Genomic DNA, 23063 nt, shown 5'->3' with positions numbered 1-23063 from the left:
AGAAATTTGAAAAAAAGAAAAAAAGCTTACAGCACCTGGTATTCCCAAGCTATCTCCCCACTAAGTCCCTATCTCGACCAATGGTTGAGCGCTGTTGAGCAGAATTGAGCGCTCAACCCACCAATCATTGAGCGAGGATTTTCCTCAACGGACCAATCAGCGTCATGTCGAACGCGAACGACGAGACAGCCATAATGACAGCCGTCATTACGCTTCGGTAAAGTCTAATCTTCTCTCCATCTTTTTTGTACATATTTTAGCGTACATTAAACTAGCTTGGAGCTGGTTGAATGAATGAAAAGATTCTCTGATAATCGGGAACTTTCTGTGTTAAAAAATCCCATTGTTTACATATTCACGAATTAGAATGTTCAATGGCATCATTGTTTGTATTGACAATGTAGGCTATCGCTAACCTGCCCGTAGTTCGGCATCTTATTATTGTGAGAATTCTGTACATTGTATCACTTGTATCATCATGACAGCATGTTACCAAATTCATAAACTGTTGTAGTAAATGTGAAACAAATGATGTCAATCTATTATGTTAGGGTGACCATATTTTGATTACTGAAACCAGGACACTCGGCCCGGCAATGAAATACTCAAATGATACTCGAAGTTGACTCAAAGATGCCGTATAATTTCAATGGTCACCCTAATTATCATAAGGTATATGTTACCTCAGTTACCTCATCAGTAAATAACCCGACTTACTATTAACACATGAGCTATTTAGTTATCTAAAACAGGACAAAACACGATTTTTGTACAGCTCCATATTGGAAAACCTGATTAATAAATATTTGTTTATGTTGTAAAGGTTAAACATGGAGAAGAAGACACAACGAGTGCAGTTTGTGCAACAAGACTTTCACTGAGAAGTCTAACCTGACCAGGCATATGAAGCTTCATGCTCCAAAGGAAATTGAGTGTGATGTGTGTGGTAAAAGCTTCACCTTCAAACAACAGCTGGACTCCCACCTGAAGCAGCATCTGTACCCACACATTCCTCTGTATAGACAGGGAGAGGCCAGGCTGCTGTGTTCAGATGCAGCTAAGATTGTGGCAAAGGCCCCCAGCAAAGCAGTAGACCCTGGATGGCTGGATCCCGAAAAGGCAGAGGTGGCTGCCAAGAAATCTGGAGGGGAAATGTGGAAAGGGCAGTTCGTCATCACATTCGGCAAGTATGCTGGACAGTCATTCAGATGGCTGCTTGAAAACGATGTCGGCTGGGTGGTATGGTTGCTCTCTGAATATTGCCAGAGGGTGAGAAGAATGAGCTTCTTAAATGGCAAAAGGAGCGAATGCTGGAGTTTGTTCGAGGGTTCCCTTCTGTCACATGTCATCTTGACAAGAGGCTGGAGGTAAGATAACTGGGTTATTTCTCCTTTACCTAACATTACATTGTAATTACTGTTTTGTTTATGGACAGGACACATTTAGCACCTTCAATTGAAAACAGAAGCTTTAGACATAGTAAGAACTCATGGGAGGTGTTGAGTAAAACAGGTGTATTTTATTTTCTGCAGAAACAGGAATCAACAAAACAAAAGGTGGCTGAATCTTCTGTTTCCGAGTTACAGCAGGAACCTGGCTATGCGAGTGATGCTGAACTGTTGGCTGCTGCTGGTAATATTATGCTAAAATGAAAATCAAATAACCTTTTTAGGACAGAGGTATTACAACACATGCACTGTATATGTATACTTACACGAAAGGAATGAAAGCCGTAATCTGAGTTTAGTAAAAATAGACCATTTTCATGTAAAATAATGCAGATTAAGAAAGCTTCTTTAGAACATTACAGCCATGTTTAATCTCAGGAATGTTTGTGTTTTGTGAAATTCATTACTACATATCAAGCCATGTAGTTAATACATTTTTGTGGCATTTCTTCTTCAGAACAAGTCCTTGACGAGTCTGAGGTGCCGGTCTCTACACAGCTTACCACCTGGGGAGAGCTTGCTCCAGCTGTGACTCAGGACTCTTCCAACAGGCCCAGCACATCTCAGGGATGGCCCTCATCCACAGCAGAGAGCTCTGCTTCAGAATCCAGTGGCATCGTGCTGGAGGGTTGGCAGAAATACTGGGAGCAGCCACTTGCATCTGCCCAAGCCCTTGGTATAGCCCCTCCTAACATCAGGTGGCTAAAATACGATGAGAGGTATGGTCTCTTTGATGGCTCATCTAAGTATAAAAACATAAAGGGTGATATAGTGGAGAGGAAGCTCTTAAAGGAGAAGATGGAGTTCCACCCGCCTCCTCCTCCTGTATCTGTCAAGGGAGCAGTACCCAACATGATGGCCTTTTTTACCACCCCTGCCTTCTTCTGGCGGCCAGTTGGTGTGATGAAAGCCAAGATCTGCTGCCCCAACACCAACTGCCCTGCACCGCCAGGGGAATACCTGGAGAAGAAAGGCTTTGGCAGTTACGCTAGGCAAGTGTGTGGGATGATGTATAATTACACCCTGTTGACAGAGAAACTAAAATGTTCTCACTGTGAAAAGATGAGGCAGGCAGTGAGCAAGACGCACGGTGATGCAGACTGTGACGAGGAGGAGGAGGAGGAGAATTCACATCACATGCAACAGTACATGTGGTTGGCACACAGTCCCAAGATTCTGATGAACCTTGCCCCAGCCATCAGAAGCATGTTTCCTGCCATTCTGTGTGGGAAGCGTGCTATTGACAGAGGTGTCGTCACCCTGCTGAGTGACCGGCTCAATGCTGTGTCCATGAGTAAGGTACAGAGACTGCTGCAGCAGGGCCATGATGAGTGGTATGTCCAGCGGCGTGACCTTTACCAGACTCTCCTGTACGAGGCCCACACAGCTGGATCTTCATCATCTCAGAGTGGCATCCTGTCTTTTGTGAAAGCCCCTGGTACATACACCCCTCCCCTCCCCCAGTCTCCCCTTCCATTTGCCCGTGTGCTGAGGCGTGCACACATGATCATGGAAATGGAAAGGATGCCTGTGTACCGAGCTGCCATCCTCAGTGTGACTGGAGAAATCCTCTGCATTGATGGTACCAAAAAGGTATGTATAAAATGTCACTTTGATCAGTATTATGTTATGCTAATGAAGCTCAGCTCTTGATAATCAAGTTGAGTGAGAATACTTAGTAATTCATAGACATGATGTAGACAGACTGTAAAAAATGTTAAGAAACACAATAATATGAATTTTCTGCTTTGTTTTTTAGGTCCTTAAGAAGATATATGGTGATGGCCAGGGCACCATGCAGTATGTCACCAGTGTTCTGAATGAATGGGGCCAGTTCTTGACGACGGTGGTGGTGGCAGCTGAGTCTGAGGGGTGCTACAGGCGTATGGCGAGCGGTCTGATTGCCCGGTTCCAACGTGCAAACGCTCCTGCACCAAAGGTCATATATGCAGACAACAACTGTTGTCGGTAAGTTAATAATACCTCCATATAACTGATAATGAAATTAATAATTCAATTGATAGATGAAACAGTTAACACTAAATAGCATATTTTTAAAAGGAACACATGCTGTATCAAATGTTGATATCATTTCAGTGACAGTGGCTCATCCTTCCTGGAGACTCTGTTCAGTGACTGGGTGCAGAAGGGTACCGTGGTCAGACTGGACATCCGACACTGGCTGCACCGCTGGGATACTGTTGTGATCAAGCAGAGCCATGCCAAGTATGGGGGGTTCATGAGTGCCTTAGCAGGTGCACTGCTGGCCTACAACAAGGACGACATGATGCTCTTAGTCCAGGCTGTCAGGAGTGGCAACAAAGAATTGTACGCCTCATATTCTGACGAGGAAATGATAGCCTTCCTCAAGCCTCACCAGATCAGGTCTTACGTCAGGCGCATTACCCGTGGTGTTGACGTAAGTGCAAAATTAATCCACATATTAATTTCATGAATTAGAAGCATCACACTACAAGATGAGCCCTCATTTTATGTTGAATATATGTTACAGGAGACAGCTTCAGTGATTGAGTCCATCATTGCCGAGTTCAAGGGACCAGCAGGCCTTGATATTGATGGCATCCACCTGTTCAAGTCAACAGAGGCAGTTGATGCTCACTGGGCAATTTCAAGCAAGCATCTTAGTTGTATGCAGGTGGGTTAATGTCTTTGTTATCACGTAATCATGTGTCATTGTAAACCATCTAAACCAATATTGCAATATTTCAAAGGACACCCGAATAACCAAGAAACTTGCAATTTGTCGTGTGTTTACAGGATCCCCCTGGCATACAGCTGTACGTCATTGTGAAGGTGGTGGTGCTGCATGGTGTTCAGCTGAACAAGTACAGGTGCCGACGAGGCAGTAACTCCTTGGAGGGGTTGCACGCACACCTGTACAATGCCATTCCTTCCCATAGATGTGGTGTTATGCAATTCCAAGTAAGTAATAAAATGACACTTCACATTTGCCAAACATCTCTCATAGATGGGAAAAAGACTTGAACAATGAATATATTGAGGATGATTGGCAGGCAACTATATGCCTGATCAGGTCCACATCTACTTGTAACCAGCTGATAGAAACTCAGTACAAGATACTCCACAGGCTGCATATTACTCCTGTTATTTTAAACAATTTTGACCATTCCATCTCTCCTCTGTGTACCAAATGCAACGTAGAAAGGGGGACATATTTCCATTACTTTTGGGAATGTAAACTGATTCTCAGATTTTGGACACTTATTTCAAAGGTAGTCAGTGGGATGTTTAAAATGAAAATTAAGAAGGAAATTGGGGGTTTCCTCCTGGGCCTTGCCTCTAGAGACCTGCATCTCACTGCATCACATAATAAGCTCCTTGAAAAACTCCTTCTACTTGCTCGAAAGTTTATACTGCAGAACTGGATCAAAACTATCCCGCCTAGTGTCACCCTTTGGTACAGGGAGATCTTTAATGTCCTCCCTCATGAAAGGTTGGAGGCTGCTGTAAAGGTTAAGGATGAGTTATTTTTAAAAGTTTGGACACTCTCCCTAAATTACATACCTGCAGATCTGAAAAACCTGCTATTGATGGGCAGACAGTTTTCTGATAGGAACAAAACCTCCTCTGTGCAGGGACGCAGAGGATAATAGGCGGCTGATGACTGTTAACCTTTATTCATTTGTAAATACTGCAGACTGGAAACAAAACAGAGCTGTTTTTATTTGATTTATATGTTATATACATATATGAGTATATATGTGTGTATATATATATATACATATATGAGTATATATGTATATGTGTGTATATATATATATATGTGTATATATAAATATATTATATATATATATATATATATATATATATACGATATATATATAGATATAGATATATATATACACATATTATTATTTTTTTAATTATTATTTATCATCATGTTGTCATTATCATTGTCTTGGTCATTTTAACTTTTTGTATCTCTTCTTGTCTAACTCTGTATAACATGCTGTCTGATGGGTTGGGGTTGCGGGGTCTTGTTTAGTGTTTTGTAATGTTTGTGTTTTGAAACAAAAAATGTGTTTTAAAAAAAAAGGACACTTCAATAGAGCAAAATGTCTATCAATAATGCATTTTATTTCATAGCTTTAATAACTCATGTGTGCTCAGCATGTACAGTAATACATCTATTGGTCTTGTGTTTCAGGTATATCTGGTTGCGTTTGCTGTGCAGTGGAACAGTCGGATGGAGTCACTCCGGGTTGCTGGTGGTCAGGGTCGGCAGACATCATGCATGGACGCGCGGCAGATCCAGCGCATGAATCGGCAGGCTGAGGTGCTCTTCGGTAAAGATCATGTCCTGGAGCCCAACTTTGCTGCTCCTATGCCCTACCCTGATCAATACAGGGCCCCGGAAGAGGAGGAGCTCCTTGGTGTTGAGTATGCCATGTGCCAGTCAACAAGCTACTCTGCGAGGCATTACTATGCTCAGAGAGGTAAAGTATTTAATCGCACACTTCTACCATATACATACATATGAGGCAGACTATCCCTTTATTCTTCATGCATATTCTAGCAATGACATTAAACATGATATAAACTTAAATTTCATATTAATATGAAGCAAACAAACCGTGCATATTATTGGCATGTCTGTGTATGCATGAATCTACAACTGGCCAGGCACATTTGTGATTAGTACAATTACATATTTGCAGTTGAGGAAGAGCAGGCTTGTGACGAAGAGGAGCCGGCTGAGCAAAGCGAGGAGGAGATGGCAGATGAGGGTATTGACATGCCTGCAGAGGATGATCCCATTGATGTCATCTGTAGGAAACATGCTATCCCAACACAAGCAGAACAGGTGGAGGAGGAGGATAGCCCTGCTCTGCAGGATGTGCTGATGACCCGGAGACATCTGCATCTGCCAGGAATAGAGGAAGTGGAGGGCGTTAGCCTTGCTGATGCTTGAACTGGCAGACAACAGTCACCTCCACCTTGTGCCAGCCGACCTCAGGCAGAAGATCATCACTGCTGCCAGTTCTCTTCAGGAGCATGACAAGACTGCTGTCAACTTTGTGAAGAGGTACGAGTCCAGGTGGGGCTACACCCTGTTTGGCCGGTGTCTTGGGGCTGACACACCCGAGACCAGAGCAGCCCAGAAGACAAAGTTTGGGTGGATGAGGTACCCCCAGGCAGCTCAGGTGACAGAGGATAGTCGTCTGCTGTACCTCGTTATCAAAATGCTGAAAAATCAGCCTCCAACCAGTCACCTCTCTTCCCCTAGTAAAATAACAACATCCATAAAGGGACAGTACAAAAGGATTGTTGACAGAGTTAGAGACGACCCCATCCTCTGCACTCTCTCCATTCCTCTGCCCAATCTAAATGCCAAATCCATCTCTAATTTCATCTCGAGAGAAGAGAAGAAGGCCAACTACAGGGCTACAGTAACACCGACGTCAAAGCCTCACCGTACAGTGCTCTCACACGAGCAAATGCCAGCAGCTCCAACTCTGCCAACATCCCTACCACCACCAGCTCGACCTCAGGTGCAGTACCAGGACGTTCATCACGTTGCTGGTAAAAGGCGTGGTGAGAAGCGGAGGTAAGTTGTTTCAGCACTTCATTACACCTGCTAGAAAGGTGGAAATTTACAGCACTTTTGTAGTGTGTGGACATAAATCATACTGACATCATCACATGTATGTTTAATATTCACAGGTTATATGGTGAAGAACCGGAGCTGGTGAACCGGCCCATTCAGCCTAAGCCTGCTGCGGCCACACACATAGCGCCCAGATTGTCGGCAGCACCTGTGCTCCTGGTGGTTCCTGCACAACCACAGGCTCCCTCCATGGTACTTCACAGGCCATCATGCAGCTTCATACCTGTAGCACCGCCCCCTGCACCGCCATCCAAACCGAGCATGCCTCATAAATCTTCGAAGCCATGTGGGGCCTGCCAAGTACCTCAATGTGGTGGGCAGCGTAAGAGGTACACACCCTCCAAGGACAAAGCTGCTGGAAGCAGCCAGAAAATGTTCACCTACTGCCCGGCAACTAGGAAATCAACCACTTCTGGTTTTGATGGGGTTGTTTATGACAGTTTTGAACATTTCAAAAATGTGGTTGATGAGGAATTAGCAAAGAGGAAAGGCAATTAGGAAGGCAGCATCTGTGAGCAGATTCAGATCCTCCCTCATGCCCAACATTTACTGTTCCAGCACTGTAAATTGTAATTGTAATAATAATGTAATATAATGTAATATAATATAATATAATGTGTAATATTTTCCTGCACTATTGCATTTTTGTTTGATGAGAATAATATGTTGTTTTGTTTACATTGTGAGCTGCACCTTGGTTTGTTCTATGTTTGATGAGAATAACATGTTTTGTTTATATTGTGGACTGCACAGTGGTTTGTTTGATGTTCGATGAGAATAATATGTTTTGTTTACATTGTGGACTGCACAGTAGTTTGTTCTATGTTCGATGAGAATAATATGTTGTTTTGTTTACATTGTGGGCTGCACGGTGGTGCAGTGGGTAGCGCTGTTGCCTCACAGCTAGAAGGTTCCTGGTTCGTAGTCCCTGGCCGGGCTGGTACCTTTCTGTGTGGAGTTTGCATGTTCTCCCCGTGCATGCTTGGGTTCTCTCTGGGTACTCCGGCTTCCTCCAACAGTCCAAAAACATGCTTACCAGATTAATTGGTCACTCTAAATTGCCTGTAGGTGTGAGTGTGGGTGTGAATGATTGTCTGTCTCTCTGTATTAGCCCTGTGATAGGTTGGTGACCTGTCCAGGGTGTACCCTGCCTTCCGCCCGAAGCCAGCTGGGATAGGCTCCAGCCCACCGTGACCCCTAACGGATAAGCGGTCACGATAATGGATGGATGGATGTTTACATTGTGAGCAGAAAGACATCCAGTGCTTTATCTGACTCTATGCAGTCTGTTGCTGCCTTTAATAAAATTCATTGTTTTACACTATTGGCTGGTGTTTGCATATCTGTATAAGATGTTACTGCAAGTTTTCACTTTCTCCCAATAGACTAGGCAGGATTTCAGAAAATGGGCTTATACAACATTTTAAGGGGTATTTCAGGTTTCTGAACACAAATCTGCTGTATGGCAGGCTCCAAAAAGAGTTTTAAGCCTCCTAACTACCACAATAACATAGGCCTAACATCATAGGCAATGTATTACAGGTGAATAGGATAGAAAATCTAAGTATCAAATATCTACATGAAACCTCCCTCGCTTGTTCCTTATGAACAATATTTTCTGTCATTTTTGAAGTGTATGCAAATTAGTGCATAATTAATAATGTAAGACCTAATTGGATGTGAAAACATACAATTTCTCATATCTTGTGATTCCATTTTTTGTTGTCTCAGGGCAAGCAGTAATCTATAGAAGTCTCATGGCGATATCTATTGAAGTTTTTTTGACCCTGTTCACCTGTAATGCATTGTCAATGGGTTCATGTATTTCTCTATTTTTTTTGTTTTTAAAGTTATATTTTTGGCCTTTTTTTTGGCCGACCGGCCGGGAATCGAACCGGCGACCTCTGCGACGAGGACTGTAACCTCTGTACGTGGTGGCCCCGTTATTTCTCTATTTGAGGCATTACAGCAGATTTGAATTCAGCAATCTTGAATAGGCTTACCCCTAAAACTGTTGTTTACCAAAAATGAACACACTTTGCCTTCAGGGTTAATCTTTTAATATAAATTGACCCTGACTACAATATCTGCTTGGAGATTCCTCTGGTCTCCAAGAAGATTTAGCATGTCCCAGGATCTAGGATAGGGACTTGGGGGGGTCATGAGCCGTTCCCAGGCCTGTCCAAGTACTAATCAGGCCCGACTCTGCTTAGCTTCCGAGATCGGACGAGATCGGGCGTGTTCAGGGTGGTATGGCCGTAAGCGAGAGTATCAGGTGCAAAACAGCCACTTATAGGCAGCCTGCAGCCAGAATGTGGCGGGGCACGAGGCCCCGCCACATTCTTTTAAAATCTGGCGCACGTCTGTCTCTTTGCCTCTTTTCAGTCAGGCCGCTTTTTCTGCAGAGAAATTTGAAAAAAAGAAAAAAGCTTACAGCACCTGGTATTCCCAGGCGGTCTCCCATCCAAGTACTAACCAGGCCCGACCCTGCTTAGCTTCCGAGATCGGACGAGATCGGGCGTGTTCAGGGTGGTATGGCCGTAAGCGAGAGTATCAGGTGCAAAACAGCCACTTATAGGCAGCCTGCAGCCTGCAGCCAGAATGTGGCGGGGCACGAGGCCCCGCCACATTCTGAAATCTGGCGCACGTCTGTCTCTTTGCCTCTTTTCAGTCAGGCCGCTCGCTTTTTCTGCAGAGAAATTTGAAAAAAAGAAAAAAGCTTACAGCACCTGGTATTCCCAGGCGGTCTCCCATCCAAGTACTAACCAGGCCGACCCTGCTTAGCTTCCGAGATCGGACGAGATCGGGCGTGTTCAGGGTGGTATGGCCGTAAGCGAGAGTATCAGGTGCAAAACAGCCACTTATAGGCAACCTGCAGCCTGCAGCCAGAATGTGGCGGGGCACGAGGCCCCGCCACATTCTGAAATCTGGCGCACGTCTGTCTCTTTGCCTCTTTTCAGTCAGGCCGCTTTTTCTGCAGAGAAATTTGAAAAAAAGAAAAAAGCTTACAGCACCTGGTATTCCCAGGCGGTCTCCCATCCAAGTACTAACCAGGCCCGACCCTGCTTAGCTTCCGAGATCGGACGAGATCGGGCGTGTTTTTTTTTTTTTTATCTTTTATTATCAAAAATAACATTTTACATATTTACATACAACAACAACATTAATACACCCAACAGACAGAATCACATAAAAACAATCATAATGACACCCACATTATTAAACAGGCCTCAGAAACAGAACAAACCCAAAAAAAGGATCAAATTCGAACATAAATTACAAAATTCACCTTAAAGATAATGAAAATTCCTAAAAAAAGAAACCCCACTCATAAATAAACCTGTATCCCAAAGCACCAAAACATCAGTGAAAAATAACCCCATCACCAAAACAGAATGAAAAGAAATTCTTAGAACTCAAAGCCCACCGTCCCATTTACCAAGGTGCACAGAGTAGTGTCCCCAATAATTGTCCCTTCAAAAAACTCCCGATTGGCACAATACATCACATTCAAACTCCCTTTCAACCTACACACAAACATTTTCCATACATTCAACAATTTCCCTTCATACAGTGCAAAGTTCCTGCGACTAAAAATCGCCATTCTTGCCAACGCTAAGACAATATTCACAATCATTGAATTCCTTCTCTTTCTTTCCACAATCCCAAACCACACATACAATTCCCACTCTTTCTCAGCACGCAGGTCGAAGAAGCAGTGCGTCTTCAACAGACCCGCGATGCTGTCCCAAAAGGAAGAGAGCTTAACGCACCTCAGAAACATATGCTCAACATCCTCGTCCTCCATCTTGCACACCTCGCACTGTCGTGCATACACGTCTTTATGCATTTGGTGGAGGACGATGCCAGTGAAGATCCTCCTGTGCCTCAGCTTGAAATCCAGGTTGAAAACTGCATGTGTGGTGTGGGGTACTGAAATGTTGCGCCAGATGACTGATGTGTCAAGATGTGGGTATGCAGCGCGCCATTTGATGTTAGCTGTGGGTTGTTTGATTTCTGATGTGAGCAAGCTATGATACCATGTTTTACTTTTGACTGATGTGATGTTGTGCTTTCTCTCACCGAGACACAGGAGGACCTTCACGCCATCGCCCTCCACCTTTGCAGCTCTGGACCTGAGGAGTTTTCCCCACTCCTCCGGCACACAACCCATCACACACTCACATATATTTTGCACCACACCTCTTCTGTATGCAATATTTTTACATCTGAGTACATTTACAATGGCAGGCACATCAATATCCCCCCCCGCGTTCACAATGTGCTTCACCTGCACCAGGCCTGCATCGGACAAGGCCTTGCACACTAGTGGCCTCCCGCCCCTCGTGAAGTATGGACTTGAGAGGAAGGGTAACTGCAGCACATGAGCTCTCTTTCCACACTCTGGGACAGTCAGGGGTAAAACCTTGATCCACGCACTGAGCACTTCTTGGAAAAACGGTGATAGGTGACTGTATGATTCCGGTTTGTGAAGCTGCAACAGGTTGGCTGTGCTGCGGAGACCAAACGTACTTATTGACCTGCTGAGAAAGTTTTTCCAAACCAAGTGCACGTCCTGAGCCATAAATTTACCTATTAATTTCAATCTGAGTGCTGACTTTTTAGTTTTCAAGTCGATCAAAGCTAGCCCACCCTGATTTTTACCCGCTATCATTGTTTTGTGAGCTATCAAATTTGCTCGTCCTTTCCAAATAAAGCTATTAACTACATCTGTCATTTCTTTCAAGGCCCAGGCCGGCAATGCACAAGTGCTCAATGCATGGTTCACTTTTGACATCACGAGCGCATTTACTACAGTTACCCTTCCTCTCAAGAAGAGGCCTCTGGCTTTCCACAAGTTCAACACACACTTCATTTTACTAATTACTTCTTTCCATGTTTTATCATCCGCTTCATCTTCATGTGTTCCCACATAAACACCCAAAACTTTCCTCAGTGTGCACACAGTTTTGAAACCCCACACATTCTTTACTGATTTTGCTTTACCGAGGAACATCAATTCAGATTTTTCCTCATTAATTTTTGCACCAGAGGCTAGCTCATAGGTTCGCAGATGTTTTAACACAGGTGCAATGTCATTTTTGCTCCTCACCAGTATGTTAATATCGTCTGCATATTGCACAATTTTGTCACTTTCATGACCTATCCCGAGAATGCTGTCATCATTTATCATTAAGGCTGCTAAAGGTTCCGCCACGATGCTGTATAGCAAAGCCGACAGTGGGCAGCCCTGTCTAATCGACCTATTTATTTTAATCGAGTCCGTCATGAAACCATTACATTTAATTTTGCTCTCAGCCTTGCTGTACAATAGGTCAATCCAACTCACGAAACCCTTGCCAAAGCCAAATCTTTCCAGTGTAGCATGTAGAAACTCATGCTCCACACGGTCGAAGGCCTTGTTGAGGTCGATTGCTAGCCAGAGTCCCTCATCGGCTTCCATTTGTTTCACCAATTGTTTATATTTAAAATGGAGTCGGAAATGTCTCTGTCCGGTATACTGTAAGCTTGGTTGTGGTGAATGATTGTCCCAATTACTGTTTTTAACCTGTTTGCTAACACCTTTGCAATTATTTTGTAGTCCGTGTTGAGTAGGCTGATGGGTCTGTAATTATCAAGGCTGGTTTTATCCCCCTTATTTTTGTAAAATATATTTATGATGCCTTCAGACATGCTTCCTGGCAACACATTATTCTCGTCTGCAAATTTGAAAACTTTACTCAATATTGGCACTAAGTAATCAGAAAATGCCTGATAAAACTCTGCCGTCAACCCATCGCTACCCGGACTTTTGTTGGTGTTAGACCAGAGATTGCATTTTTGATTTCGACGCCATCTACAGGACAATCACACCAATTTCTGTCTTCAACACTTACAGTTCTTTTTATAGATCCTAACGCAAGAGTTAATGCGTCTGCATCGCAGCCTTGGCTGGAGAACAAATCTTCATAATAATTTTGCACTTCTTTAAGGATTTCGTGTGTTTCATTTACAAGTGCACCACCTTTGTTTCTTAATTCTACAATTTCAGTTTTTTGTTGTTTTTGTTTCTCTAGGCCAAGGAAAAAGGCAGTACACCTCTCCCCTTCGTACAAATATTGCACTCGGCTCCTAATTGCAGCACCTTTACATTTTTGCTTCTCTATCTCTTCTAATTGTTCTTTTAAAGACACATATTTTTCTGTGCACACACCAACAGATTCATTCAAAATTTCCAATTCTTCATTCAGTTGTTGTCTCAACATGTTTTCAGTGCAATTTTCTCTCCACTTCTTTTCTCTGCTGAAGTTAATCGCTTTTTTCTTCATTCTCACTTTTACATTTTCCCACCAGTCATTCAGGTCATCTACATACGGCATTTCACACGCCACACGCTCTAAAAAGGAAGCCATGGTCTTTTTGAAACCTTTATCCTCCACGAGACTAGCGTTGAAGCACCATAGACCACACCCCCTGCTTTTTATCACATTTCCAAGACTAAAGAGCAACGTGGAATGGTCGCTCCAAGAATTAAATTCATATTTTACATCATTTACTACTTTCATCATGGTGGCCGATGCAAGGGCCAGGTCCAGCCTGGATTGTTTGAGTTTACCCAGGACAAGTTGTCTCCTGGAAAAGGCTCTTTTCCAGGGGTTAGCTGCCCTCCATAAATCCACCAGATTGAAATTTGACAGCATGTCATTTAGCACTGTCCTGCTGTGGTCACTCTTGAAAGTATTATTTCTTGATACATCCCTTGCAGTAAGCGCTACGTTAAAGTCACCCACTATCAAGACCCTTTCTGTGTACCATTTGTGTAGGCCCACAAAGAATGTTTTCCTTTGTATGTCTGTGTTTGGAGCATACACATTTATCAGCCTTACATTTACATTATGTACAATACAATCAACAATCAACAAACGTCCACACTCGTCTCTGTGCACCAGTTCAATGTCTCTTATACTGCCAGTATTCTTGATGAGAGTAGCCACTCCACAGGACCTTGCAGTCCCGTGCGCACACAGCACAGTCCCTTTCCAGTGTCTCGAGAGTTCCTGCGAGATGTTTTCGTCCCACCTCGTCTCCTGCAGGAAAATTAAATCGGCCCTGACGGATTTAATAAAGGCAGTGCGCTTCTCAACACTCCTGAGCCCATTCACATTGAGAGAGAGACACTGTAGCGCGGCTACCATGATGTGTAGAAAGAGAAATAATTGTTTCATACTTTTACCTTTGAGACGTTACATTTTATTTTTTTAGCTTTTTCACTCTTTTCTTACCCAATTTCATGCTAAGTCTTTTATGAGCACTAATCAGTGAGGACACATCCATCTCAACCTCTGTCTCACTCACACATTGTATCTCCCGCCCAGGGGCCTGCACCTCAGGTTTATCATCAAACATCACCAGGGAGCTCGCTGTCTCAGGCACGGTGTCAACCTCAAGTGAACACATTTCAGCGGGAGTAGAGGGAGGCGCAGGACCCGCTTGGACTCCTCCTTCCTCCCTCCTCTCAACCTGCTTACTAGGTGCAGCACTGTCTGTATTTCCACCATTACCCAGCGCTTGCTCCTCACCTGTGACATGTTGGGCAGGAGTTAATTCTGCATCGCTGCTGAGTGCAGAGTCCTCCAGTGCCTCGCATGTATTGATGCGTTCACCTCCTTGCCCACGGTCCGGAGACCTCACTTCAACATTCATGCCCACACTGTCCTCACTTGATTCGCTCTCATTACAAACACAGTTCACACTGTTATTTTTACAAATCACACATCTTTTGGTAGCTGCGCTACACTCCCGCGCAAAATGCCCTTGCACCCCACATATATGACACATGAATTCTGGGCACTCTCTCAAAATGTGGCCGGGCTGGATGCACATGCGGCACACCTTCACCTGCCTGTCATGCAGTACTCGAAAGTACTCAGCTCCCAGGGCCGTCTCAAACTTTGTTGAGTACGGCAGAGACTGTACCTTGTCATTGAAGCGGACTCTCACAAACCTTGTCCCGTCTGCAACTTGGGTTCCAGGCCACATCCTCCGCTTCACAGAAGAGGTAGCTGTGACTCCCCAGCCACGCAGCTTCGCCACGATCTCCTCGTCCGAAATGTAGGCCGGCAGGTTGAGGAAAGACACCACCATCTCGTCGTTGCACAGCTCCTTCGCCACCACGCTCGTGTCTCCGATCTTGAATCCATCCAGGAGCCTCTCCTTTCCTTTCAGGTTGCTCATTGTAACCTCGTACTTCCCTGTGCCAAGGGCACGACAAGCCAGGATTCCTCCACACATCAGCCTCAGGTTACTCAGTAGTTCATACGTTGGGGGCTTTACATCCCCGATCAATTCAATAAGAATCGTCAGCTTCTTCTCAAAAATCCTGCTTGCATTTTGTCCATGATCATCTGTTGCCTTGTTTCCATTCTGTGGTTCGTTTGCCTTTTTGGCCCTTCCATTATCCGCACTTGCCGGCATTGTGGCTTTATAAGGGTGCACCCCTAACAGCCTAAGCTGCCGGGGGACACAACTAAAACTCACAAAGAGACTCTGTACAAGATATAAACACACTCACACACTTCACACTCTCACAAAGCCACACCAAACAAAAAAAAGGCTATTAGCACCTAGCTGCTATTACAGCTGCTGCTGCTGCTGCTGCTGCTGCCACCATGCACACACACCACACTGCTCCACTTCCTGAAAGGGGCGCGCTCAGGGTGGTATGGCCGTAAGCGACAGTTGCATGTGCCAAACGGCCACTTGTATGTATTTGGCAGCCTGCTGCAGGGCTGGGGCAAAAAGCTTACAGCACCTGGTATTCCCAGGCGGTCTCCCATCCAAGTACTAACCAGGCCCGACCCTGCTTAGCTTCCGAGATCGGACGAGATCGGGCGCGCTCAGGGTGGTATGGCCGTAAGCGACAGTTGCATGTGCCAAACGGCCACTTGTATGTATTTGGCAGCCTGCTGCAGGGCTGGGGCAAAAAAGCTTACAGCACCTGGTATTCCCAGGCGGTCTCCCATCCAAGTACTAACCAGGCCCGACCCTGCTTAGCTTCCGAGATCGGACGAGATCGGGCGCGCTCAGGGTGGTATGGCCGTAAGCGACAGTTGCATGTGCCAAACGGCCACTTGTATGTATTTGGCAGCCTGCTGCAGGGCTGGGGCAAAAAGCTTACAGCACCTGGTATTCCCAGGCGGTCTCCCATCCAAGTACTAACCAGGCCCGACCCTGCTTAGCTTCCGAGATCGGACGAGATCGGGCGCGCTCAGGGTGGTATGGCCGTAAGCGACAGTTGCATGTGCCAAACGGCCACTTGTATGTATTTGGCAGCCTGCTGCAGGGCTGGGGCAAAAAGCTTACAGCACCTGGTATTCCCAGGCGGTCTCCCATCCAAGTACTAACCAGGCCCGACCCTGCTTAGCTTCCGAGATCGGACGAGATCGGGCGCGCTCAGGGTGGTATGGCCGTAAGCGACAGTTGCATGTGCCAAACGGCCACTTGTATGTATTTGGCAGCCTGCTGCAGGGCTGGGGCAAAAAGCTTACAGCACCTGGTATTCCCAGGCGGTCTCCCATCCAAGTACTAACCAGGCCCGACCCTGCTTAGCTTCCGAGATCGGACGAGATCGGGCGCGCTCAGGGTGGTATGGCCGTAAGCGACAGTTGCATGTGCCAAACGGCCACTTGTATGTATTTGGCAGCCTGCTGCAGGGCTGGGGCAAAAAGCTTACAGCACCTGGTATTCCCAGGCGGTCTCCCATCCAAGTACTAACCAGGCCCGACCCTGCTTAGCTTCCGAGATCGGACGAGATCGGGCGCGCTCAGGGTGGTATGGCCGTAAGCGACAGTTGCATGTGCCAAACGGCCACTTGTATGTATTTGGCAGCCTGCTGCAGGGCTGGGGCAAAAAGCTTACAGCACCTGGTATTCCCAGGCGGTCTCCCATCCAAGTACTAACCAGGCCCGACCCTGCTTAGCTTCCGAGATCGGACGAGATCGGGCGCGCTCAGGGTGGTATGGCCGTAAGCGACAGTTGCATGTGCCAAACGGCCACTTGTATGTATTTGGCAGCCTGCTGCAGGGCTGGGGCAAAAAGCTTACAGCACCTGGTATTCCCAGGCGGTCTCCCATCCAAGTACTAACCAGGCCCGACCCTGCTTAGCTTCCGAGATCGGACGAGATCGGGCGCGCTCAGGGTGGTATGGCCGTAAGCGACAGTTGCATGTGCCAAACGGCCACTTGTATGTATTTGGCAGCCTGCTGCAGGGCTGGGGCAAAAAGCTTACAGCACCTGGTATTCCCAGGCGGTCTCCCATCCAAGTACTAACCAGGCCCGACCCTGCTTAGCTTCCGAGATCGGACGAGATCGGGCGCGCTCAGGGTGGTATGGCCGTAAGCGACAGTTGCATGTGCCAAACGGCCACTTGTATGTATTTGGCAGCCTGCTGCAGGGCTGGGGCAAAAAGCTTACAGCACCTGGTATTCCCAGGCGGTCTCCCATCCAAGTACTAACCAGGCCCGACCCTGCTTAGCTTCCGAGATCGGACGAGATCGGGCGCGCTCAGGGTGGTATGGCCGTAAGCGACAGTTGCATGTGCCAAACGGCCACTTGTATGTATTTGGCAGCCTGCTGCAGGGCTGGGGCAAAAAGCTTACAGCACCTGGTATTCCCAGGCGGTCTCCCATCCAAGTACTAACCAGGCCCGACCCTGCTTAGCTTCCGAGATCGGACGAGATCGGGCGCGCTCAGGGTGGTATGGCCGTAAGCGACAGTTGCATGTGCCAAACGGCCACTTGTATGTATTTGGCAGCCTGCTGCAGGGCTGGGGCAAAAAGCTTACAGCACCTGGTATTCCCAGGCGGTCTCCCATCCAAGTACTAACCAGGCCCGACCCTGCTTAGCTTCCGAGATCGGACGAGATCGGGCGCGCTCAGGGTGGTATGGCCGTAAGCGACAGTTGCATGTGCCAAACGGCCACTTGTATGTATTTGGCAGCCTGCTGCAGGGCTGGGGCAAAAAAGCTTACAGCACCTGGTATTCCCAGGCGGTCTCCCATCCAAGTACTAACCAGGCCCGACCCTGCTTAGCTTCCGAGATCGGACGAGATCGGGCGCGCTCAGGGTGGTATGGCCGTAAGCGACAGTTGCATGTGCCAAACGGCCACTTGTATGTATTTGGCAGCATGCTGCAGGGCTGGGGCAAAAAGCTTACAGCACCTGGTATTCCCAGGCGGTCTCCCATCCAAGTACTAACCAGGCCCGACCCTGCTTAGCTTCCGAGATCGGACGAGATCGGGCGCGCTCAGGGTGGTATGGCCGTAAGCGACAGTTGCATGTGCCAAACGGCCACTTGTATGTATTTGGCAGCCTGCTGCAGGGCTGGGGCAAAAATCTTACAGCACCTGGTATTCCCAGGCGGTCTCCCATCCAAGTACTAACCAGGCCCGACCCTGCTTAGCTTCCGAGATCGGACGAGATCGGGCGCGCTCAGGGTGGTATGGCCGTAAGCGACAGTTGCATGTGCCAAACGGCCACTTGTATGTATTGGGCAGCCTGCTGCAGGGCTGGGGCAAAAAGCTTACAGCACCTGGTATTCCCAGGCGGTCTCCCATCCAAGTACTAACCAGGCCCGACCCTGCTTAGCTTCCGAGATCGGACGAGATCGGGCGCGCTCAGGGTGGTATGGCCGTAAGCGACAGTTGCATGTGCCAAACGGCCACTTGTATGTATTTGGCAGCCTGCTGCTGGGCTGGGGCAAAAAGCTTACAGCACCTGGTATTCCCAGGCGGTCTCCCATCCAAGTACTAACCAGGCCCGACCCTGCTTAGCTTCCGAGATCGGACGAGATCGGGCGCGCTCAGGGTGGTATGGCCGTAAGCGACAGTTGCATGTGCCAAACGGCCACTTGTATGTATTTGGCAGCCTGCTGCAGGGCTGGGGCAAAAAGCTTACAGCACCTGGTATTCCCAGGCGGTCTCCCATCCAAGTACTAACCAGGCCCGACCCTGCTTAGCTTCCGAGATCGGACGAGATCGGGCGCGCTCAGGGTGGTATGGCCGTAAGCGACAGTTGCATGTGCCAAACGGCCACTTGTATGTATTTGGCAGCCTGCTGCAGGGCTGGGGCAAAAAGCTTACAGCACCTGGTATTCCCAGGCGGTCTCCCATCCAAGTACTAACCAGGCCCGACCCTGCTTAGCTTCCGAGATCGGACGAGATCGGGCGCGCTCAGGGTGGTATGGCCGTAAGCGACAGTTGCATGTGCCAAACGGCCACTTGTATGTATTTGGCAGCCTGCTGCAGGGCTGGGGCAAAAAGCTTACAGCACCTGGTATTCCCAGGCGGTCTCCCATCCAAGTACTAACCAGGCCCGACCCTGCTTAGCTTCCGAGATCGGACGAGATCGGGCGCGCTCAGGGTGGTATGGCCGTAAGCGACAGTTGCATGTGCCAAACGGCCACTTGTATGTATTTGGCAGCCTGCTGCAGGGCTGGGGCAAAAAGCTTACAGCACCTGGTATTCCCAGGCGGTCTCCCATCCAAGTACTAACCAGGCCCGACCCTGCTTAGCTTCCGAGATCGGACGAGATCGGGCGCGCTCAGGGTGGTATGGCCGTAAGCGACAGTTGCATGTGCCAAACGGCCACTTGTATGTATTTGGCAGCCTGCTGCAGGGCTGGGGCAAAAAGCTTACAGCACCTGGTATTCCCAGGCGGTCTCCCATCCAAGTACTAACCAGGCCCGACCCTGCTTAGCTTCCGAGATCGGACGAGATCGGGCGCGCTCAGGGTGGTATGGCCGTAAGCGACAGTTGCATGTGCCAAACGGCCACTTGTATGTATTTGGCAGCCTGCTGATGGGCTGGGGCAAAAAGCTTACAGCACCTGGTATTCCCAGGCGGTCTCCCATCCAAGTACTAACCAGGCCCGACCCTGCTTAGCTTCCGAGATCGGACGAGATCGGGCGCGCTCAGGGTGGTATGGCCGTAAGCGACAGTTGCATGTGCCAAACGGCCACTTGTATGTATTTGGCAGCCTGCTGCAGGGCTGGGGCAAAAAGCTTACAGCACCTGGTATTCCCAGGCGGTCTCCCATCCAAGTACTAACCAGGCCCGACCCTGCTTAGCTTCCGAGATCGGACGAGATCGGGCGCGCTCAGGGTGGTATGGCCGTAAGCGACAGTTGCATGTGCCAAACGGCCACTTGTATGTATTTGGCAGCCTGCTGCAGGGCTGGGGCAAAAAGCTTACAGCACCTGGTATTCCCAGGCGGTCTCCCATCCAAGTACTAACCAGGCCCGACCCTGCTTAGCTTCCGAGATCGGACGAGATCGGGCGCGCTCAGGGTGGTATGGCCGTAAGCGACAGTTGCATGTGCCAAACGGCCACTTGTATGTATTTGGCAGCCTGCTGCAGGGCTGGGGCAAAAAGCTTACAGCACCTGGTATTCCCAGGCGGTCTCCCATCCAAGTACTAACCAGGCCCGACCCTGCTTAGCTTCCGAGATCGGACGAGATCGGGCGCGCTCAGGGTGGTATGGCCGTAAGCGACAGTTGCATGTGCCAAACGGCCACTTGTATGTATTTGGCAGCCTGCTGCAGGGCTGGGGCAAAAAGCTTACAGCACCTGGTATTCCCAGGCGGTCTCCCATCCAAGTACTAACCAGGCCCGACCCTGCTTAGCTTCCGAGATCGGACGAGATCGGGCGCGCTCAGGGTGGTATGGCCGTAAGCGACAGTTGCATGTGCCAAACGGCCACTTGTATGTATTTGGCAGCCTGCTGCAGGGCTGGGGCAAAAAGCTTACAGCACCTGGTATTCCCAGGCGGTCTCCCATCCAAGTACTAACCAGGCCCGACCCTGCTTAGCTTCCGAGATCGGACGAGATCGGGCGCGCTCAGGGTGGTATGGCCGTAAGCGACAGTTGCATGTGCCAAACGGCCACTTGTATGTATTTGGCAGCCTGCTGCAGGGCTGGGGCAAAAAGCTTACAGCACCTGGTATTCCCAGGCGGTCTCCCATCCAAGTACTAACCAGGCCCGACCCTGCTTAGCTTCCGAGATCGGACGAGATCGGGCGCGCTCAGGGTGGTATGGCCGTAAGCGACAGTTGCATGTGCCAAACGGCCACTTGTATGTATTTGGCAGCCTGCTGCAGGGCTGGGGCAAAAAGCTTACAGCACCTGGTATTCCCAGGCGGTCTCCCATCCAAGTACTAACCAGGCCCGACCCTGCTTAGCTTCCGAGATCGGACGAGATCGGGCGCGCTCAGGGTGGTATGGCCGTAAGCGACAGTTGCATGTGCCAAACGGCCACTTGTATGTATTTGGCAGCCTGCTGCAGGGCTGGGGCAAAAAGCTTACAGCACCTGGTATTCCCAGGCGGTCTCCCATCCAAGTACTAACCAGGCCCGACCCTGCTTAGCTTCCGAGATCGGACGAGATCGGGCGCGCTCAGGGTGGTATGGCCGTAAGCGACAGTTGCATGTGCCAAACGGCCACTTGTATGTATTTGGCAGCCTGCTGCAGGGCTGGGGCAAAAAGCTTACAGCACCTGGTATTCCCAGGCGGTCTCCCATCCAAGTACTAACCAGGCCCGACCCTGCTTAGCTTCCGAGATCGGACGAGATCGGGCGCGCTCAGGGTGGTATGGCCGTAAGCGACAGTTGCATGTGCCAAACGGCCACTTGTATGTATTTGGCAGCCTGCTGCAGGGCTGGGGCAAAAAGCTTACAGCACCTGGTATTCCCAGGCGGTCTCCCATCCAAGTACTAACCAGGCCCGACCCTGCTTAGCTTCCGAGATCGGACGAGATCGGGCGCGCTCAGGGTGGTATGGCCGTAAGCGACAGTTGCATGTGCCAAACGGCCACTTGTATGTATTTGGCAGCCTGCTGCAGGGCTGGGGCAAAAAGCTTACAGCACCTGGTATTCCCAGGCGGTCTCCCATCCAAGTACTAACCAGGCCCGACCCTGCTTAGCTTCCGAGATCGGACGAGATCGGGCGCGCTCAGGGTGGTATGGCCGTAAGCGACAGTTGCATGTGCCAAACGGCCACTTGTATGTATTTGGCAGCCTGCTGCAGGGCTGGGGCAAAAAGCTTACAGCACCTGGTATTCCCAGGCGGTCTCCCATCCAAGTACTAACCAGGCCCGACCCTGCTTAGCTTCCGAGATCGGACGAGATCGGGCGCGCTCAGGGTGGTATGGCCGTAAGCGACAGTTGCATGTGCCAAACGGCCACTTGTATGTATTTGGCAGCCTGCTGCTGGGCTGGGGCAAAAAGCTTACAGCACCTGGTATTCCCAGGCGGTCTCCCATCCAAGTACTAACCAGGCCCGACCCTGCTTAGCTTCCGAGATCGGACGAGATCGGGCGCGCTCAGGGTGGTATGGCCGTAAGCGACAGTTGCATGTGCCAAACGGCCACTTGTATGTATTTGGCAGCCTGCTGCAGGGCTGGGGCAAAAAGCTTACAGCACCTGGTATTCCCAGGCGGTCTCCCATCCAAGTACTAACCAGGCCCGACCCTGCTTAGCTTCCGAGATCGGACGAGATCGGGCGCGCTCAGGGTGGTATGGCCGTAAGCGACAGTTGCATGTGCCAAACGGCCACTTGTATGTATTTGGCAGCCTGCTGCAGGGCTGGGGCAAAAAGCTTACAGCACCTGGTATTCCCAGGCGGTCTCCCATCCAAGTACTAACCAGGCCCGACCCTGCTTAGCTTCCGAGATCGGACGAGATCGGGCGCGCTCAGGGTGGTATGGCCGTAAGCGACAGTTGCATGTGCCAAACGGCCACTTGTATGTATTTGGCAGCCTGCTGCAGGGCTGGGGCAAAAAGCTTACAGCACCTGGTATTCCCAGGCGGTCTCCCATCCAAGTACTAACCAGGCCCGACCCTGCTTAGCTTCCGAGATCGGACGAGATCGGGCGCGCTCAGGGTGGTATGGCCGTAAGCGACAGTTGCATGTG

At 48.7% G+C, this 23063-nt stretch overlaps 1 protein-coding gene and 41 non-coding genes across 42 annotated transcripts; 1 reads left to right on the top strand and 41 right to left on the bottom strand.

Moving 5' to 3' along the window:
- The first annotated feature begins 6387 nt into the window (after positions 1 to 6387).
- LOC117809481 (actin cytoskeleton-regulatory complex protein pan1) lies at positions 6388 to 8141 on the top strand. The gene is made up of 2 exons (XM_034679044.1): positions 6388 to 7038; positions 7155 to 8141. Exons 1-2 carry the CDS (start codon positions 6395 to 6397, stop codon positions 7594 to 7596), a joined length of 1086 nt encoding a protein of 361 aa, XP_034534935.1. The 5' UTR covers positions 6388 to 6394; the 3' UTR covers positions 7597 to 8141.
- Positions 8142 to 9525: 1384 nt separating this feature from the next.
- LOC117809483 lies at positions 9526 to 9644 on the bottom strand. The gene has a single exon (XR_004630467.1). It is a non-coding gene; the product is annotated as a 5S ribosomal RNA (ribosomal RNA).
- A 171-nt stretch (positions 9645 to 9815) lies between these two features.
- LOC117809574 lies at positions 9816 to 9933 on the bottom strand. Its single transcript, XR_004630555.1, has one exon. It is a non-coding gene; the product is annotated as a 5S ribosomal RNA (ribosomal RNA).
- Positions 9934 to 15898: 5965 nt separating this feature from the next.
- Positions 15899 to 16017, bottom strand: LOC117809572. Its single transcript, XR_004630553.1, has one exon. It is a non-coding gene; the product is annotated as a 5S ribosomal RNA (ribosomal RNA).
- Positions 16018 to 16084: 67 nt separating this feature from the next.
- LOC117809571 lies at positions 16085 to 16203 on the bottom strand. The gene has a single exon (XR_004630552.1). It is a non-coding gene; the product is annotated as a 5S ribosomal RNA (ribosomal RNA).
- Positions 16204 to 16269: 66 nt separating this feature from the next.
- LOC117809569 lies at positions 16270 to 16388 on the bottom strand. Its single transcript, XR_004630550.1, has one exon. It is a non-coding gene; the product is annotated as a 5S ribosomal RNA (ribosomal RNA).
- A 66-nt stretch (positions 16389 to 16454) lies between these two features.
- On the bottom strand, positions 16455 to 16573 carry LOC117809568. The gene has a single exon (XR_004630549.1). It is a non-coding gene; the product is annotated as a 5S ribosomal RNA (ribosomal RNA).
- Positions 16574 to 16639: 66 nt separating this feature from the next.
- Positions 16640 to 16758, bottom strand: LOC117809567. The gene has a single exon (XR_004630548.1). It is a non-coding gene; the product is annotated as a 5S ribosomal RNA (ribosomal RNA).
- A 66-nt stretch (positions 16759 to 16824) lies between these two features.
- LOC117809566 lies at positions 16825 to 16943 on the bottom strand. Its single transcript, XR_004630547.1, has one exon. It is a non-coding gene; the product is annotated as a 5S ribosomal RNA (ribosomal RNA).
- A 66-nt stretch (positions 16944 to 17009) lies between these two features.
- LOC117809564 lies at positions 17010 to 17128 on the bottom strand. Its single transcript, XR_004630546.1, has one exon. It is a non-coding gene; the product is annotated as a 5S ribosomal RNA (ribosomal RNA).
- A 66-nt stretch (positions 17129 to 17194) lies between these two features.
- On the bottom strand, positions 17195 to 17313 carry LOC117809563. The gene has a single exon (XR_004630545.1). It is a non-coding gene; the product is annotated as a 5S ribosomal RNA (ribosomal RNA).
- A 66-nt stretch (positions 17314 to 17379) lies between these two features.
- On the bottom strand, positions 17380 to 17498 carry LOC117809562. The gene has a single exon (XR_004630544.1). It is a non-coding gene; the product is annotated as a 5S ribosomal RNA (ribosomal RNA).
- A 66-nt stretch (positions 17499 to 17564) lies between these two features.
- LOC117809561 lies at positions 17565 to 17683 on the bottom strand. The gene has a single exon (XR_004630543.1). It is a non-coding gene; the product is annotated as a 5S ribosomal RNA (ribosomal RNA).
- Positions 17684 to 17749: 66 nt separating this feature from the next.
- On the bottom strand, positions 17750 to 17868 carry LOC117809560. The gene has a single exon (XR_004630542.1). It is a non-coding gene; the product is annotated as a 5S ribosomal RNA (ribosomal RNA).
- Positions 17869 to 17934: 66 nt separating this feature from the next.
- Positions 17935 to 18053, bottom strand: LOC117809559. The gene has a single exon (XR_004630541.1). It is a non-coding gene; the product is annotated as a 5S ribosomal RNA (ribosomal RNA).
- Positions 18054 to 18120: 67 nt separating this feature from the next.
- On the bottom strand, positions 18121 to 18239 carry LOC117809557. Its single transcript, XR_004630539.1, has one exon. It is a non-coding gene; the product is annotated as a 5S ribosomal RNA (ribosomal RNA).
- Positions 18240 to 18305: 66 nt separating this feature from the next.
- On the bottom strand, positions 18306 to 18424 carry LOC117809556. The gene has a single exon (XR_004630538.1). It is a non-coding gene; the product is annotated as a 5S ribosomal RNA (ribosomal RNA).
- Positions 18425 to 18490: 66 nt separating this feature from the next.
- Positions 18491 to 18609, bottom strand: LOC117809573. Its single transcript, XR_004630554.1, has one exon. It is a non-coding gene; the product is annotated as a 5S ribosomal RNA (ribosomal RNA).
- Positions 18610 to 18675: 66 nt separating this feature from the next.
- LOC117809555 lies at positions 18676 to 18794 on the bottom strand. The gene has a single exon (XR_004630537.1). It is a non-coding gene; the product is annotated as a 5S ribosomal RNA (ribosomal RNA).
- Positions 18795 to 18860: 66 nt separating this feature from the next.
- LOC117809554 lies at positions 18861 to 18979 on the bottom strand. Its single transcript, XR_004630536.1, has one exon. It is a non-coding gene; the product is annotated as a 5S ribosomal RNA (ribosomal RNA).
- A 66-nt stretch (positions 18980 to 19045) lies between these two features.
- LOC117809553 lies at positions 19046 to 19164 on the bottom strand. The gene has a single exon (XR_004630535.1). It is a non-coding gene; the product is annotated as a 5S ribosomal RNA (ribosomal RNA).
- A 66-nt stretch (positions 19165 to 19230) lies between these two features.
- LOC117809552 lies at positions 19231 to 19349 on the bottom strand. Its single transcript, XR_004630534.1, has one exon. It is a non-coding gene; the product is annotated as a 5S ribosomal RNA (ribosomal RNA).
- A 66-nt stretch (positions 19350 to 19415) lies between these two features.
- LOC117809551 lies at positions 19416 to 19534 on the bottom strand. The gene has a single exon (XR_004630533.1). It is a non-coding gene; the product is annotated as a 5S ribosomal RNA (ribosomal RNA).
- Positions 19535 to 19600: 66 nt separating this feature from the next.
- Positions 19601 to 19719, bottom strand: LOC117809550. Its single transcript, XR_004630532.1, has one exon. It is a non-coding gene; the product is annotated as a 5S ribosomal RNA (ribosomal RNA).
- A 66-nt stretch (positions 19720 to 19785) lies between these two features.
- Positions 19786 to 19904, bottom strand: LOC117809548. Its single transcript, XR_004630531.1, has one exon. It is a non-coding gene; the product is annotated as a 5S ribosomal RNA (ribosomal RNA).
- Positions 19905 to 19970: 66 nt separating this feature from the next.
- LOC117809547 lies at positions 19971 to 20089 on the bottom strand. The gene has a single exon (XR_004630530.1). It is a non-coding gene; the product is annotated as a 5S ribosomal RNA (ribosomal RNA).
- Positions 20090 to 20155: 66 nt separating this feature from the next.
- Positions 20156 to 20274, bottom strand: LOC117809545. The gene has a single exon (XR_004630528.1). It is a non-coding gene; the product is annotated as a 5S ribosomal RNA (ribosomal RNA).
- A 66-nt stretch (positions 20275 to 20340) lies between these two features.
- Positions 20341 to 20459, bottom strand: LOC117809544. Its single transcript, XR_004630527.1, has one exon. It is a non-coding gene; the product is annotated as a 5S ribosomal RNA (ribosomal RNA).
- Positions 20460 to 20525: 66 nt separating this feature from the next.
- Positions 20526 to 20644, bottom strand: LOC117809543. Its single transcript, XR_004630526.1, has one exon. It is a non-coding gene; the product is annotated as a 5S ribosomal RNA (ribosomal RNA).
- Positions 20645 to 20710: 66 nt separating this feature from the next.
- LOC117809542 lies at positions 20711 to 20829 on the bottom strand. Its single transcript, XR_004630525.1, has one exon. It is a non-coding gene; the product is annotated as a 5S ribosomal RNA (ribosomal RNA).
- A 66-nt stretch (positions 20830 to 20895) lies between these two features.
- On the bottom strand, positions 20896 to 21014 carry LOC117809541. The gene has a single exon (XR_004630524.1). It is a non-coding gene; the product is annotated as a 5S ribosomal RNA (ribosomal RNA).
- A 66-nt stretch (positions 21015 to 21080) lies between these two features.
- On the bottom strand, positions 21081 to 21199 carry LOC117809540. The gene has a single exon (XR_004630523.1). It is a non-coding gene; the product is annotated as a 5S ribosomal RNA (ribosomal RNA).
- Positions 21200 to 21265: 66 nt separating this feature from the next.
- Positions 21266 to 21384, bottom strand: LOC117809539. The gene has a single exon (XR_004630522.1). It is a non-coding gene; the product is annotated as a 5S ribosomal RNA (ribosomal RNA).
- A 66-nt stretch (positions 21385 to 21450) lies between these two features.
- On the bottom strand, positions 21451 to 21569 carry LOC117809538. The gene has a single exon (XR_004630521.1). It is a non-coding gene; the product is annotated as a 5S ribosomal RNA (ribosomal RNA).
- Positions 21570 to 21635: 66 nt separating this feature from the next.
- On the bottom strand, positions 21636 to 21754 carry LOC117809537. Its single transcript, XR_004630520.1, has one exon. It is a non-coding gene; the product is annotated as a 5S ribosomal RNA (ribosomal RNA).
- A 66-nt stretch (positions 21755 to 21820) lies between these two features.
- Positions 21821 to 21939, bottom strand: LOC117809536. Its single transcript, XR_004630519.1, has one exon. It is a non-coding gene; the product is annotated as a 5S ribosomal RNA (ribosomal RNA).
- A 66-nt stretch (positions 21940 to 22005) lies between these two features.
- Positions 22006 to 22124, bottom strand: LOC117809534. The gene has a single exon (XR_004630517.1). It is a non-coding gene; the product is annotated as a 5S ribosomal RNA (ribosomal RNA).
- Positions 22125 to 22190: 66 nt separating this feature from the next.
- Positions 22191 to 22309, bottom strand: LOC117809533. Its single transcript, XR_004630516.1, has one exon. It is a non-coding gene; the product is annotated as a 5S ribosomal RNA (ribosomal RNA).
- Positions 22310 to 22375: 66 nt separating this feature from the next.
- On the bottom strand, positions 22376 to 22494 carry LOC117809532. The gene has a single exon (XR_004630515.1). It is a non-coding gene; the product is annotated as a 5S ribosomal RNA (ribosomal RNA).
- A 66-nt stretch (positions 22495 to 22560) lies between these two features.
- Positions 22561 to 22679, bottom strand: LOC117809531. Its single transcript, XR_004630514.1, has one exon. It is a non-coding gene; the product is annotated as a 5S ribosomal RNA (ribosomal RNA).
- Positions 22680 to 22745: 66 nt separating this feature from the next.
- On the bottom strand, positions 22746 to 22864 carry LOC117809530. Its single transcript, XR_004630513.1, has one exon. It is a non-coding gene; the product is annotated as a 5S ribosomal RNA (ribosomal RNA).
- Positions 22865 to 22930: 66 nt separating this feature from the next.
- On the bottom strand, positions 22931 to 23049 carry LOC117809529. Its single transcript, XR_004630512.1, has one exon. It is a non-coding gene; the product is annotated as a 5S ribosomal RNA (ribosomal RNA).
- Positions 23050 to 23063: the final 14 nt, after the last annotated feature.

Source organism: Notolabrus celidotus, unplaced genomic scaffold (assembly GCF_009762535.1).
Source record: "Notolabrus celidotus isolate fNotCel1 unplaced genomic scaffold, fNotCel1.pri scaffold_304_arrow_ctg1, whole genome shotgun sequence".
Classification (NCBI taxonomy): domain Eukaryota; kingdom Metazoa; phylum Chordata; class Actinopteri; order Labriformes; family Labridae; genus Notolabrus; species Notolabrus celidotus.
The sequence above is the reverse complement of the archived record's forward strand: the minus strand, read 5'-3'. Positions and strand labels throughout refer to the sequence as shown.